The following is a 17,161-nucleotide window of genomic DNA, read 5'->3' as shown; positions in this document are numbered from 1 at the left end:
CTACTCTAAAATTTCATCTGTGAAGATAATATAATATTTTTGTGGTCTCTGCAAAAGCTTCTTGTATTTTGCCAATCTCATTTGTTTTAAACGCGGAGTAAAAAATGGTTAGTAAAGCTATGAGAAGTTTTAATGTGAAGCTTATCATGAATTAATCGCAAGAGCTTTTTAGTCATAATTTTCTGCTTCCTGAAGAAATTTCGGCGAATTTGTTGCCGCACAGCTTTTATGGTTCTACTCGTATGAATAACTCGCGAACGTCCAGTTTTTTTTCCACTTGAGTTATTTCTGAGAATCGATTGACATGCTGCATATACCGATTTTTATATTTGGCTCGCGCTATTTCCGCACATTTGCCATGCAATCACCTTCATGCGATTTTCTTTACCGTCCTACTTCATGTAACTAACTCGATATTTTAAAACAAACTGAATGATATAAAACATGTTTGCAAAAAATGGAATTAAAATCTGACATTTTTGTAAAAAAAATTTGTCTATTTATTTATAATTATATTACATAACGAATGGCACTAATAGCTAAGACCGACAAATGGAATTAAAATCAAACATTTGTGTAAAAACTGAATTAAAAACCCAAAAACCTAATGCTTTGAAAGTACTAAGTCGTGTTCGGGTAGCGTAAAAAACTTATAAAAACCTAATGAGAGTGACATTACCTGCCCATTAGTGAACCAATTCACTGGTTCGCTCGTTACTCTTTTAAAAGCTAAAATTACACTGCGCAATGATCTGTGCTGGTTGGGATCAAATCGAAATTTCTCATAACTTACATATGTAGTGCGAACACGGACAGGCTTGCAGCACTTTTGACTGAGATGTTTAAATATTCAATACCAATACTTTTAGAGCTAACGTTTTGGTTGCATGAAGGATCTCACTGATTCCAAGAAGTGCACTTCTTCTCTCTTACTTCATAAGCACAACGGACGGATTTGCTTTCTCAAGAGAATTCCACACTCAGAAAGAATCCACGCTTCTATACCTTTCTGCAGCAATACAAAGCCATCGTATCCTTCTTCGTTTTTAGTCCATATTTAGTATCCAGAATACTTTTCTCTTCAATTTCATGCTCAGATATTTGTAGTTGTCCCGATAATCAGTTTCAGAAATCATTCTGCATTGGCGACCACTTCACAACTTCTTCTATTAAATTTCGATTTAGCTGTTCATTAGAGCCTATATACTCGTACTAGGATTTAAGAATATTATTGTTATTCTTTTTTTTTCTTGTTCACTCCGCTCGGGAGCATAGGGCCTAGACAAAACTCTTCCACCAGCCAGAATATTCTACAGATATGCGGAGGCATTTTTTGACGAAGGTTTGTAGCCTCTGAGTGACGGTGTTAGAGACCAGCCAAGTTTAACTTCCATACATACAATACTTCACACATGAGCTGGATAATCGCAGTTAAGAGCGCCTGGAGATTCGCGAACTTCCCCACACCGTATGCATTCTTCCGAACCCCGCCCTTGCTTAGTTTAGCCTGCAGTTGACATCTCCATCTGCTTTACCGTTTGCAGAGATAGTGTAGAAGCTTCCCAAAATCTATTTCAATTGATAATATATTACGTGCAATATTTTTGCGGGTTCTACTAAATGAGATTTTGTTCAAAAATAGTCGAACAACTTTTATCAAAATTATTGCATTTTAAAGTAATTGAGGTCAATTATTGCCATGTCAGCTTTGAGTTTAGTACACATTTTATTTCTTGATTTCTTTTTTTTAATTTTTGGTTTTATGGTAATCTAGTGCATCTGATCTTAATTGGCCACTGCGCGTTAATAACACTGATCAACAGAAATGAACATTTAATTTATCGCGTACGCTGTTTTGACATTCTTAACTTTGACTCCGCTTTTCAAGAGGTTTCGAAAAAATCCATACATATTTTTTTTTTTGACAGAAACTTTATTCTTTGAGAAAACAAAAAATCTGAGACTTTACTTTACCTTCAACTTGAATATATATTTTTTTTAACTTAGAAATTATGATTTTCTGTAGTATTTGGCTTGAGGCTGGTCTCTTGCAGATGCTCGACAAAAATCTCTCAGCATGCATAGGGGGTTTTTAAGAGCAGGCGAACTTAAAATGATAATAAAAAACAGAAATACAGTTAGAATGCATTTATTATTATAATTTGGTCATTATATATACATACATATATAATTGGCGCGTTCACACTTTTTGGGTGCTTGGCCGAGCTCCTCCTCCTATTTGTGGTGTGCGTCTTGATGTTGTTCCACAATTGGAGGGACCTACAATTTTAAGCCGACTCCGAACGGCAGATATTTTTGAAGAGTTTTTTCATGGCAGAAATACACTCGGAGGTTTGCCATTGCCTGCCGAGGGGCGACCGCTATTAGAAAACACTTTTTTCTTAATTTTGGTGTTTCACCGAGATTCGAACCTACGATCTCTCTGTGAATTCCGAATGGTAGTCACGCACCAACCCATTCCGCTACGGCGGCAATTTGGCCATTATCTAGGCATTTTATGGCACTTATTTTTGAAATGTAATATCCGGCATATATCTGCCGTGGCTACGTATTACATTTCGATTCGATCAGTCCAATTTTTGACTAATTGGTCCAATAAATCTAAATGAGCCCAATCAGCTAAAAGGTGACGCGAACGATGATCACTTGGCTTCATTTCTTGTATGAGCTGTATTTTATATGCACGTAAGCATGCATGACAAATTTTTCCAAAGCCCTCTTATGTGTGTACGTTCCCTAAGACACCAACTAGAAGCATTAAACGTTTGTCTACTTTACGATTAATGCCCAGCCATGGCCGACAGCGCCAAATATTTTGTAATTCCTTTATCTGTTCTGGTTTCGGACAAGATTACCAAGATGGTGGCGACAAGCAATGAATTGAGACTAAAAGCGTGAATGAGGTAATAGCCGATGGGTGTATGGGGTGCAATTAAAGCAGCTGTGGATTTTTTTAAGAGAAAACTAGAAATTGCTTGCAGTAAGCTAAGTTGAAGTAAGAGATGTATCAATAAAAATATGTAGATAAGAAATAAGGCAGTAAAGTGAGTGAAATAAATATATTAGGTGAAGTAAATATGTAATGAAATTAACAAAGCTACTATAATTATCCTTATGCAAATTACTCCGGAGAGCTTGACTAACATTCGCTTCTTGCGCATTGAAAGAAATGGTCACATTCACCGTTCAGCGAATTAAGAGGCAAATGCGCTAGATTCAGAACTAATCAGCCCTTAGAAAGCAGAAAATCATGTCCAGGGACATGAATGGATCGACCAGATCCATGCCAAGACTAATTAGAGATGATCTCCCCATGAAAGCGTTTGAAGAAAATTACCCTTGACAGATATCAGCAGCTTCTTAGGTGGCACGCAATCAACGGCCATGAAAATATTCTTTCCCCAGTTGAGAAAATTTTCACTATTAAAGAAGTTTGTAATGAGCAGAACAACAAAATCTGTGCTTAAACTTCTAAAGACGCAAAAAATGTTGTTGCAAGAGTTCAGCCTGGCCACCATCCAGACTCCGTAGCGGTTTGATATGGAGGGTCTTGCAAAAGCGGTACATTTCTTCATTTTTGCGAAAAAGGGATAAAAGTGTACCAGAAGGACGTCTTAGAAGGCGTGGTCAAGCAGTTGGGCAGTACTTTCTTCAATGGAGAACGTTGGATCTTCCAGCAAGAATCCGCACCCGCCTATAGGGCAAAAACCACCGAGCAGTAGCTAAAAACAATATTCCTGGGTTCATTGCCGCAGAAGATTGGGCGTCTGGAAGTGCAGATCTGAATCTATTGGACTACAGTTTGTGGTCAAAATTGGAGAACATGACCTGTCGAAGGCCTCACAGAAATTTGGAGAGTCTCAAACAATCTTTGGCTGCAGCAGCGACGCCAATATCCATAGAAACCGAGCGTGCTGCAAAAGCTGAATGGCTTAACCGTTTGAAGGCTTGTGTAAAAGCAAATAGCGACCATTTCGAATTAAAATTTAATTTTCTTTTAATATTTACATGATTAAATAAAGCTAACTTCATTAAAAAAAGTATTATAATTTCATATCCATAATGGGCTTAACTTGTAACAGAACTTAAGACAATACTAAGTATATATAATCTGGTAAAACAGAAATGCCAGGTGAAGGCCGCGAATTTCACAGTTAACACATATCTGTCTTACCGATTTTCTTGCTATCACTGTCTCAACTCAGCAACTGTCATTTCGTAGCTTGACAACCCAATTTTCCTTTTACCACAATTTGCATGGAAGAGTACCGCGAGCCGATTTGCTTGATGCCATTTTTAAAAATGAAATACTCAGGCAGCAAGGTGTCCACATGAAAAAACCAAGCAAAGTCGAAAGAGAATTTCATATGAGTTACGACATGCCTTCTGCTCAAATATGAACGAGACGTTATCCATGTGACTTTTTCCTGTTTCCCAAGCTCAAGTTGCCGCTACGTGGAAAACATTTTGAGACAATTGAAGTCATATAAGAGAATTCGAAGAACACACTCGAGCTTGACTTGTTTACAGTAGCACAGAAAACAAACTATGTGACATATCAGGCTGAAATTTGCCATGTGAGCTTATAACAGTCCTACCAAAAAACAAAAAATTTATTTTTGCCATATGTCATCCGCGGACCGTTTTATTGATAACGTCTCGTTCATATTTGAGTAGAAGTATTCAGTAGAAGGTGTAGGTGAAGGCTCTTATTTTAGGCGATAAACCTCAGTTCACACCGAATTATAGTTTCAGCTTTTGCTTTTCATTTATAACAACATTCAGGTAGTTTTTTTTTATTTTTTTCCTTTTTCCAATTTATTACATCTGTCAACTTTCGACACTTAGTAATTTTTATAACAATGGAATTATGGAAATATAAGCGTAACATTAAATCATTATTTAAAGTACATTTGTTTTACAGCATAATAGGGATAACGACACATTATGTAGAATAGGTTGATATTTATTTTAGTGATGAAGTATCTGCTAGGGCCGTAGGAGTTATTCGTTTTAGTATTCGTTTTTGCAGTTCTGAATATGAAATTTTCAACATATCTTCGTTTGTGTATGTTAGTAGTCTGTGAATATGATTTGTGCTACATTCTCGAATGACGTCTTCGATAAATTTAATTTTGAGGTCCCTGTGTATATCGTCATTGGTTATGTACCAGCCTGCGTTTGTGATGGTCCTTAGGATTTTTGATTGCAGTCATTGCATTATTTTAGGGTTTGATTTGCCTGCTGTTCCCCATAGTTCGATGCCATATTTCCAGATCGGAGTTATAAGAGTTTTGTAGATTAACAATGTATTACCAAGTGAAAGACGCGAGTCGTTTCGTAGTAGCCAGTAAAGTTGTCTGAATCTGTTTTTAACTTCATTTCTCTTTTGAAGTATATGCTCCTTCCAGGTCAGTTTTGCATCAATTATTATACCTAAATATTTGGCTTTTGTATCATATTTAATGACTTTATTATTTATAGTCAATATTTGTGGATCACACTTTCTATTTGTGTATATTACTTGGATAGATTTATCTGTGTTAATTTCGATTCCCCATGTATTGAACCAGTTCATCGTTGTGTTAAGTAGCTGTTATAGTTTATTTGTGGCAAATTTATGTTTTTGTTAGAGGTCATTAAAACGGTGTCATCAGCAAAGGTTGCAATCATGATATCATCAATTGGGCGTGTGTATAAGTATTATATAAGAGTGGCCCCAAAACGCTTCCTTGTGGAACACCTGCTTCCATACGTAGTACATTAAAGCAATCGTCCTGATATTTAACATAAAAATATCTTTCCTTAAGGTAACTCCGCAAAAGTAGATAATAGTCAGTTGGAAGTATTTTTTTAATTTGTGCAGTGGTCCGGGATGTCATACACTGTCAAAGGCCTTAGCCGCGTCAAGATAGACTGTGGCGCAATAATTTTTGTTGTCAATTTCCTTTTGTATTTTGTTTGTTACTCTGTGTTACTGTTGTATCGTTGAATGTTTTCGCCGAAAGCCAAATTGATGAGAGGGAATGATGTAGTTAGATTCTATTAGGGGGTCTTAAATTAGTTGTTCAAATAGCTTCGTCAAAATAGGCAAGAGACTTCTCGGCCTGTATGATGAAGGCTTGCTGGCATCTTTATTTGGTTTGGGCAGAGCAACTATTTCTGAAACTTTCCAAGGCAAAGGAAAATATTTGAGTCTTATTGACGAGTTAAATATGTTCCTTAGATACTTAATTACATTGTCGGGTAGATTCTTTATAATTTTTCCATTAATTCTGTCGTAGCCTGGATATTTTTTACTGTTTATATTCAGGTTACTAGAAACTGAAATTTCATTTCCTGAGGCTTCCATAATCACCACAATTTGCTTCAGACTTATGGTGACTAAGTAAACAACAAGTTCAACTAATTGTCTGCATTATTTACAACAAACGGAGGTCGTTATAAGCCTACCAGGTAGTGAACCGGCAGCAGAAGCCAGACGTGCTAAGAAACACTGATATATGCTTTTTAGAGTCTCAGCGTTCAATACATAAAGGGTCTCTCACTACATCTCTCTTTAAAACCTCCACTAGTTTCTGCAACTGGCGTCCACTCTGTCCGCTCACTGATACAAGTTGTTGCAAAATATTGAAAATGAATATTTAAATCTCAGGAATAATCCCGACATCCCAAAATTCACGGGATCGTAGTAATCGAAAAAAGTGACCTTCTCAACTTACAACAAGCTTCGCACAATTCTAAACAAAATAAAGTTTAAAATTATTAGCAGCTCGCATTTACTTTCCCATAAAATCCAAATAAGAGACTCGTTAAAATTTGTTTACTACATATCACTCAATTAACCCCCAAAAGAGTAACGTGACCGTTACAAAATGACTGTTAAACCAGTTGCCAAAGTTCAAGTATTCATTTATGGCAAAACATTGCAAATAATTCACTTACTTAACATTTAATTTAGTACTTAGGCTTAATAGGGGTTGCGGCAATCAAGCACTTGATTTTGCATTTTCAGACTTTAGCAGCAAAGTGGTTGAAAAAATTCTCTACTTTAGATAATTTCGCAGTGTTTTTCGTTTAATACAATTAAAATTGCCTTATTTTTGTTTAAAACAATTGAAAGCCTAATTTGCCAATTTCGGGTTTGCACTCAGCGTAGGTGCACCTATTACCACAGGGTTAGGTTTCCCATTAGGTTACCAAAAAAGTGGGTTTGACCATTTGGAAGCGGCAGTGGGATGAATGTAAGTCTCATAAAATGCATGGCTGTTGTTGTTTGAATAAACGAAATTTCTTATTTGGTTAAGAATATAAATTTATTTTTTACTTAATTCTATAAATTCATTGCGTAAATTACTTAAACGGAGGCGTTAGCAAATGAAAATAATGCAAATAAAAAATTGCACACATTCTTTTGGGATATTCTAGTAAATTAATTGGATGCATTCATTACCGTGCAATTGGGGAATCTGCTTACCAAAAAAGCGCGCATAATAAATTCACAACGAAAATGGAATGAAGGTTTTAGAAGCAGGTAGAAATAGACATTTAAAAATTAACTCGATTTACAAAGCTGCACCCAGCTGGCCAATTACAAAGGCTTCATTGCCATATTTGCTTCATTTAAATGGGCTTAGGTGGGAGCATAAAGTAACGGAATCGGCAATGTAAGACCTCTTTGCAATTTTGGGTAATTCAATTCAGTAAATCGCAATACTTTTTTCTTAGGCTAATCTGCTTTTATTGATTTCCAAAAAAATTGCACCCACCAAAAAAGTAAGCCGCCAAGGCCAATTCTATTGCTGGATTGCAAACAGTTGTCGCTAGTCACCATTACGGAACACTAATCATTCAAGTGCATTGAATCATTAATATTTGTGCCAAAAGAAACTTAATATATGAAAAAAAGCGTAATTAAAAATTATGTGATCACGATATTAAATATTACTCATCAGTTGAGAGCAGAGTTTCAAAATAATGCAGTCATTTGCGTATATGTATTCACTTGATTTTTTATCAAATGATTGCAATCAATATTAGCATTCTATGACGAAGACTAAAAAAAATGAGGTCACTAATCAGACTAACTTTTTGTGACAAAGTATTCCTTTTTAAAGTATTTCTATGTTAGTTATTTGATTTGGGGGTTGGAACCCAGTATGATACACTGGTAGTTAGTCCAATTCTCTACTATCGTAATGTTGTATGGTGGAATGCCTGCCCTTGAGAAAGGTGTGAACATTAAAAAGTTCTCAAGGTTTAAAGACGCGCATCTGTTCTTACTACCGGCGCAATGTCAACCGCACCATCGAAATAATTATATTATATATACATATATATATTATATAGAGAAGAAGGGAGAAAACGTAGGTTCGAATCTCGATGAAACACTAAAATGAAGAAACAGTTTTTTCTAATTAATAGCGGCCGCCCCCCAGCAGGCAATGGCAAACCTCCGAGTGTATTTCCGCCATGAAAAAGCTCCTTATAAAAAAAAAAAATCCTGCTACTCGGAGTCGGATTGAAACTGTAGGTCCCTCCAAACACCCAAAAAAGGGTATACGCGCTAATTATATTATATATACATATATATATTATACATATATATATTATATATAAATATAATTAGCGCGTATACCCTTTTTTGGGTGTTTGGAGGGACCTACAGTTTCAATCCGACTCCGAGTAGCAGGATTTTTTTTTTTTATAAGGAGCTTTTTCATGGCGGAAATACACTCGGAGGTTTTAATTATAAAATTTATATTCCTTATATTTATTATAAACTTGCGTGCGCATATTTCTATTCTAATTTTAGTAAAATTTTTTCAAAATTCATTTTCTTTTCACTATTTCAGGACTACTACATCAACACAATTTACGCTGGCTGGCGTGATCTCATGGACAACAAATCCGATCCGCGCACGCGAGATTGGCCATTAATGAGTTCACCATTCCCCACCATTGCAATCAGTTTGTCCTACGCATACTTTGTGAAGGTGAGTCAAGAAGACTATAACAAAAACTTGAAACAATTATTAAAACTAGTTGTAAGCTTGAATCACTGACTTGATTATGTATAAAAAAACACTCGTAATAATGACTGGTGCGCTGTAAAATGAAACGAAAAGCGTAATAACATACGCCAGCGTTACAGCGAAAGGAATTGAGTCTCATGGCTGGACTAAATGCGCTGCAGCAGGCAAAGTGATTGAATGGAAAAGGGAATAGGAATAAAATACGGCATAAAAAAGGATAATAATAATAATAACAGCAAAGAGGAAGCAAACACATAAACTTGGCAGTAAAGGCGGCTACTTTATAATGGCTGGCCGAAACCTGTCTTAGTTAGCTGCCGAAGGCATGTCTGCCTCCTAGTTTGCGTCTGCATGGTAGTCTTAGCCTCAGCATGCTTCTGCTGTTAATGCGTAAGTCACCTTTTCTTTCTGTAAAAGTGTGATTGTATCTGAAGTTCCCCTTTGTTTGTAATTGGTATGTATTTCCGAACTTACACCAGCAGCGAAATCAGTTAAGGGTTAATATTTGGTATCGATTTTTATCGGCGCGCATTCATTTTAGGTTCAGTGAATACCTTAATTTAAAAAACTAAATGAACTACCTTAAATTAAAAAAAAGTTGATAAATAAATAGATCTGCGATGGCCTCGAGTAAAATATTAACCGTTATTTGCATTCTTTAAAATCATCCAAAGTTGTTTATTTGACAACTAAAGAAATTAAAAGTGATTTCAAAACTCAGAGAAGATTAAGGCGCATTGCGATACCCAGAAACGGCAGCTTGCTCCATTCCTACCCCTGTTTATATCGGGCATATTTTTAGTTGTATGAGAACTATCGATATCGATAACTGTGGTTTGACAGCTGACAATGGCAAACTGTATTAATGTTTCTGTGCAGCAAGGTTTGGCAAGTCATTATGAATCATTTAACGCCAGACCAAGACGTCCAAATTGTGGAACTTAATTTTGAAAAAAAAGCGCAGTTCATAGAGCGAAATGTTGAAGAAGACCCCAAAATGTAGATTCGTCGTCGTTTTAAATATGTTGGCCTTTGTCCTTCGACTACGTACAAAATTTTACGTAAGGATTTGCTGATTCGGCCTATTTAGATTAATTCAGATTAATAGAAAAAAGTAGTCGAAAATTGGACTAATCGAGAGGACTAAGTAAGTCGTAGCAGCAGCGGACATATGTAGCATGAAATTATGTAGCAGATTGTAATAAAAAACAAAATCCCTTCCAACAATTTTTCTGTTTTGTAAAGAAGCACCCTATATATAAAAAATCGCAATTCTTAGACACATCCAGTCCAATCTTCCAAAGACGATATAAAACAATAATAATTGACGCCTACACCATTTGTTGGAGGTTTGGCCCAGCTCCACCTTCAATTTGTGGCGTGGCGGTTTTATGCCACCTCCGAACGGCTGGTGATTTTTTATGGCAGAAATTCAATCGGCTACGGCGATGATACATGAAAAGTGTTAAACAGATTTCGAAAGCGTTTGAATTTGTAAAATAGCAACAACAAGTGAGTCCTCCTTGTCGGCTGTAGCAAGTAAATGCTTGTGAATTTCAAATGAAATTTTAAAAAACATTCAATACATTTTCTTAAAATTTTCAAATTTTTTGTCTGAGTTTTTGAAAAAAGTTCTGGGTTAATAATAATAAAATGCAAGTTTAAAGTGACTAGAAATTTGCGTTAACTTTTGATAATTATTTTCATTGAAGGGGTTGCATATTTTCTTCCATATATAGAACGCTCGAACTATTTTTATATAACGCATACCCAAAACGCATACCCAGAATTTTTATAAAATTCTGACTAAAAAATATGAAAAAATGATGCAGATTAGTCAGCCTTTATTAATTTTGTGCAAAGTTCAATACTTCGAGTTATATGATTTTTGTTGCAGTATGAGGATTGCCTTTTATATTTTGCATTCAATAATGAAGACGCAGTAAAATAATAATGAAAATGTCTTTATTGTTTTTCAAAATATTCTCCTGGGATGTCAGTGCACTTTTTCATTTTCTTGAGCCAATTTTCAAAACACTTTTGCCAGTCAACAGACTCCAAAACGGACTTTTTAAAGGATCCAAAAGCTTCTTTAGGCGTTAAAAAACATTGATCTCGCATTTTATTTTTGTTGTTTGCGAACAAAAAGACATGATTAGTAAGGCAAATAACCCATTAATTCTATCTTTTAAGTGCTCAAAAACTCGCTTGTGTGAGCCGATACGTAAGAGCTCTCATCTTACGTGATTCATTTTTAGCGATTGGTCTTCCTTAATTCTCCGACAACTTCTGGCAAACGAATGGTGTGTACCACCCAGAATTGACTATTTCAAAGTGTTCTAATGATACAGTTGCAACACTACCAGATTTTTCGAAAAACAAGGGACCATTTGCAATGAGGTCCTTCTTCCGTGCACAACTTTTGTTACAAAACTCGTCGTGGACTATCCATACTGACAATTGCTGTTTTATTTCTGGTTCATATACATTGGTCCCAAATTCGACACGATGTACGATGGCATGGAGGTGCATTCAATCGCCGCGTCTAAATTTCTTCAACATTTCTTTACACCAATCGGCAGGAATCCTTTTTCGGACAATTGTCAAGTTGTGCGGTATCCAACGAGAACTAATCGTGTTGATGACCAAATGTTCATGCAATACTCAATGTATGCTGGTCCCACTAATATCCAGAGATGCCTGTACCTCGCGATATATCCAATGACGGTTTTGCGTTATTAATTGAAGTTTTGTTTCTGGCACAACAACAGTTTTTTGGGACCTTAACGAAATTCATCCAAATGGCCGAATGGGTTCGTACGGCGGCCGCCGTAGCCGAATGGGTTCGTGCGTGACTACCATCGCAATTCACAGAGAGAATGTCGGTTCGAATCTCGGTGAAACACCAACAAATTAAGAAAAACATTTATATATCGCCCCTCAGCAGGCAATGGCAAACCTCCGAGTGTATTTCTGCCATGAAGAAGCTCCTCATAAAAATATCTGCCGTTCGGAGTCGGCTTAAAACTGTAGGTCCCTCCATTTGTGGAACAACATCAAGACGCACACCACAAACAGGAGGAGGAGTTCGGCCAAACACCCAAAAAGGGTGTACGCACCAATTATATATATATGAATAAGTTCGTGCGGTTTTTTTTCGAAATTTGAAACTTTATTGACGTAAAATGGTTACAAATTTAATATTCAAAGTATTGTCCATCGCTTACTACTACTTTTTCCCATCTTTCTGGCAATTCACGGATTCCCTTTGTGAAAAATTCGGTCGGTTTTGCCGCAATCCACGAATCGATCCATTTTTTGACTTCATCGTAATTACGGAAGTGCTGGTCAGCCAGGCCATGTTGCATCGATCGGAAGAGATAGTAATCGGATGGCGCAAGGTCTGGACTATACGGCGGGTGGGGTAGGACATCCCATTTGAGCGTTTCTAAGTATGTTTTGACCACTTGTGCAACATGTGGCCGAGCATTGTCATGTTGCAAAATAACTTTGTCGTGTCTATCGGCGTATTGCGGCCGTTTTTCTCGCAGTGCTCGGCTCAAACGCATCAATTGTCGTCGGTAGACATCCCCCGTAATCGTTTCATTCGGTTTCAGTAGCTCATAATACACAACACCCAGCTGGTCCCACCAGATACACAGCATAACCTTCAGGCCATGAATATTCTGCGCCGACGTCGATGTTGAAGCATGGCCAGGGTATCCATACGTTGCCCGACGTTTTGGATTGTCGTAATGGACCCACTTTTCATCGCCAGTCACAATTCGATGCAAAAAACCCTTTCTTTTGTGCCGTTGAAGCAGTTGTTCGCATGCCATAAAACGGCGTTCAACGTCTCTTGGCTTCAATTCATACGGCACCCAAGGGCCTACCTTTCGGATCATTCCCATGGCTTTTAAACGTTTGGAAATGGTTGATTGATCAACTCCCAAAGTTTTTGCGTTTGAGCCGGATCTTGATCGAGCAATTCCTCCAATTCGGTATCCATGAACTTTGGCGGCGCACCCTCGCGTTCTTCGTCTTCCAAGCCAAAATCACCACTTTTAAAGCGTGCAAACCACTTCTGGCACGTTCGCTCAGCTAGAGCATGCTCACCATAAACTTCCACCAAGATACGATGACTTTCGGCTGCTTTTTTCTTCATATTAAAAAATTCCCCGCAAAAACACATTATTTGGCACGAAATTCGACATTTTCAAGTGTGGTAAAAATATTGTTGTTTACGCTTCAAATAAAAAACTTATACTGACGTTTGTGCCTTACGACAGTAGCTCTCCAATGAATGTTTGGAAATGTGGATCGATGGAATAATAATCAAGTTACGCCATCTGTTGTAAAACCGCATGAACTTATTCATAGTCCTATAACGAAATTGATCCTGCAAGGATCGCCGGCGACGTTGGAACTTGTTGTACCAGCATTTCACATGGGCTCAGCGTTTGCTGCTTCAGCGCGAAAAGTCGAAATAAATTGATCAATGCCTTCGTGTCTCGATAATCTACTTCAAAAATTGATAAAAAATTATGTATCATATTAATCATCGCCCTAAAATTTTCACGAGGAAATTCCATCGTTTGGGCGAGATGAATTTTTAAGCTCACTGAAAAAAGAACAAAACAAGCTTGTAAGCGAACTTCTTGTATGTAAGTTTATGCTAAAAATATGAAAGTATGAAACTTTTCGATCTAAATATCAAACTACAGTGTTGCATGTAGTGTTGCAAAGGCGTAAAATATAAAAGTCAATCCTCTTATGACCAGTGTTTTATATAAAAAAATAAGAAAAATTAATAGTCAAAACTTGGGAATATATCGAGCTACTATTATTTTCCCCGCCACTTTATCCCATCAGTTTGCACTTGCATGTTTATATATACGTGCATGTTCAATTCAGATATTGGGCCATGTTATAAAAGTCTCATAAAAGCGGTCGCGATAACCGGTTCAACAAAATTATGTTTCGCATTTTATGGCATTCATTTATCGATAAATGGCTATCCATGGTAAATGTCCCTTCACCCTCGACGCGCTAAACAATCGAAAAACCTGTGCATGGTTTTTTATACTGCATGCGAGTTTGTTTCAATTTTAAAGCAGTTAAATTTTGTATAACAGTTCAAGGTCATTCGAATGCACTCTCAGGCAAAGTGTCTATTAATTTTTTTTTGTGAACTTAATAATATTTATATCAAAGAAAAGTCGGTGCATTAATGGTTTAGGTTATAAAATTTTATGGCTTTTGAATACTTCCGCTGTAGCAGTCGAAAGTAAAAGACTTAAGCAACGAACTTGTTAAGGGCGTGCAACCACCTGATCAAGTGATTTGCTTGAAAATTTGCCTCTAAGCATGTTAAATGTGGCGTAGCTTTGTTATAATCATAAGAATACTTAGCTGTGCTGTTCTGAATGTAAGTGTTCTTATTTATAAAATTTATAAATTAATCACATGCAGGAACTACCAGCTAGCTCAGGAATAAAAGGCTTCGAAAGCCAACTCATTGGCCGATGTTTTTAGTAAATTTTGAAATGTTGACGACAGAAGAAAATACTAGCTAATAAAAAAGTGATGTTAATGTTTTATTTAGTGCTTTTATATTTATTGTCACGTTTTACAAGTGAAAATAACCCAATACCTGATTACATGCGAACTAATCAAACAGACATGGCCGGAATGGAACAGCGGCCGCCCGAAAAGCCTGTTGAGATTTAAAAGAGAAGTTACAAGAAACGTGATAGGTGCATTAACTGGGCATTATTTAATAGAAGGCCAGAAGGTTGAGACTTTCAGAGGGTTGCGTCTTGTAGAAGCTGTTAGCAAGGAAGAAGTGGAAACAATCAGACACCTCTTATGTGAGTGTGAAGGTTTAGCCAGAAGGAGACTACGCACTCTTGGTAGTGCATTCTTAATAGATGTAGTGGATATAGCGCATCGAAAACTAACGAAACTTTGCTCGTTTATAAAAGATACAGAATGGTTAGCCCATTAAAGGAACCCATAGCGTAAGGGAAAGTTCCAATGGTTCTACCTACCAAATAATATTTTTTCATTCCTCTTAAAGCTAATATGAGCATAAATTACTAATGGTAGTTAAATAAATTAAAATAAAGAGTTTAAAATTTCTTAAAACTCCATTTTTGATACCGAAAACTGAAGCGAAATACGTTTCGCGTTCTCATTAAATTCTCTAAGTGCTCATTACGGGAATAATTCGCGCTAAGTAGTTTAAGCTGAAATGCGTAAGTGTTCCGTAAAGTTCTAGTAGGGATATGAAAGTGAATGCTCCGTAAGAGAGATTACCAATGGATTTCTTCTTTAATTGTTTAAAAGATAGTTGGAGTATGTCCTTCTGCTCTGTAGAGACTTTAAATTATTTGATATCGAACGGGAATTACAGAAAGGGATAGAATTTGATAATTTTAGCGAACTGAGAGCATATTCAGAAAACAACTTCTGCATGTGTTCTCTCGATTGCAAATTCATGGCAAGATGTCCATATAAATGTTGCATATTCTAATTTAGAGCGAATGTCTTATGATTTTCTGCCGCTTAATTTATAACTGTGAGAAGTGTAGAATACAATTTATTTTATATTATTGTATAGGGTGGGCCATGTAAAATTTGCTTTTTGAATCGGCTATAAAAAAAAACTAATCAATATTTTTTTAAACTTTTTTTTTATTTTGAATATTGAACATTGTCATTTATGAATGAAAAATAATATCGTTCAAATGACTGCTACGACTGGCTTTACAGTAGGCCATTCGATCAACCCAATGTTTAAGCACATTTTCGATTGTTTTGGCTCCAATTTCATGAATGGCAACTTTGATTTCGTGTTTTAAAGCATCAATCGTCTCTGGATGGTTCGCATAGCATTTGTTCTTAACTGGGGAGCCGTCCAACGGGCTTAAATCACAGCTCCGAGCCGGCCAATTGATATCGGAATTTCGGCTGATTATTCGGTTTTCAAAAACGGTAGCCAAAAGTTCGAGTGTAACTTTGGCAGTGTGAAAAGTTGCACCGTCCTGTTGAAACCAAATGTCGTCCATGTCATCCTCTTAAATTTTTGGAAATAACTCGTTGAGCATGTCACGATAACGCTCGCCATTGACTGTAACCGCGGCTGCTCGCTCATTTCCAAAAAAAAAAATGGCCCGATAATGCCGCCAGACCAAAAACCGCACCAAATAGTGACTCGTTGTGGATGCATTTGATTCTCTACAGTAACGTGTGGATTTTCTGAGCCCCAAATCCGACAATTTTGCTTATTAACGTAGCCACCGATATGAAAATCAGAAAAGAAGAAGAAGACTCACCACTTTGGAAATAGGTTTTCAATATTTGCCAATTTTGTTCAAGCGTATAGCATCCCATTTCGTAAATGTCAAACCTTTAAGGGGGGGGTAAGGGATAAACGCTAAAAAAAAACACTTTTTTCATGAATTTATTGTAGCGAAACGGTTCAAGTCAGTTTATTAAAAGTTATTGCATATTAATATATTATTATAAAATAACATTTCAAGAATATTTGATAAAATTTTCATGTAAAAATATTGCAAAATGAGCGAATGAGAGCACATTTACGTAGACGTCTTTTCAAAAATACATTTTGCAGTATTCAGCATATCTCAGCGTAGAATCATCTGAAATCAAAAAAATCGAATAATTTAGTTAAAGTATGAGTTAAACTTCCCCCCAACGTTTATTTTGACGATTTATTTTCATTTTCAGCCATTTGGTAGTCGTTTGAAGTAAAAATGTGATTTTTGACGAAAAAATGCCGCCATTTTGTAGGTGTAAAACCACCTTAATATAAAAAAAATGGCAAAAAAAAAACGTTGGGAGGAGGTTTTTTATATGTAAAATATGTGTGCAAAATTTCAAAAGGATCGGTTGAGTAGTTTTCAAATGCCAATGACTACGCACTTTAAAAAAAAAGGTTCGAGAAAACCGCGTTTAAAGTTTGTAACGGACTACGCGCGCAACTGCTGCGTCTCGGCAGATGTTTGAGGCGGCTCGGCTTTATGCTCTATAACTTAAAAAGTTTTGCTCGGATTGACTTAAAATTTTAACACGGTATTTTT

The 17,161-nt window shown here is 36.5% G+C and overlaps 1 protein-coding gene across 1 annotated transcript in view; it reads left to right on the top strand.

Moving 5' to 3' along the window:
- The window catches only part of LOC129253456 (elongation of very long chain fatty acids protein 7), a 118,956-nt gene that overhangs the window by 85,797 nt on the left and 15,998 nt on the right, over window positions 1–17,161 (top strand). Inside the window, exon 2 of the mRNA XM_054891834.1 lies at window positions 8,877–9,017. Coding sequence (XP_054747809.1) covers window positions 8,877–9,017 — 141 coding nt within the window. The remainder of the gene's footprint in view (window positions 1–8,876; window positions 9,018–17,161) is intronic.

This window comes from Anastrepha obliqua, chromosome 1 (genome assembly GCF_027943255.1).
Source record: "Anastrepha obliqua isolate idAnaObli1 chromosome 1, idAnaObli1_1.0, whole genome shotgun sequence".
NCBI classification, from domain to species: Eukaryota; Metazoa; Arthropoda; class Insecta; order Diptera; family Tephritidae; genus Anastrepha; species Anastrepha obliqua.
The sequence above is the reverse complement of the archived record's forward strand: the minus strand, read 5'-3'. Positions and strand labels throughout refer to the sequence as shown.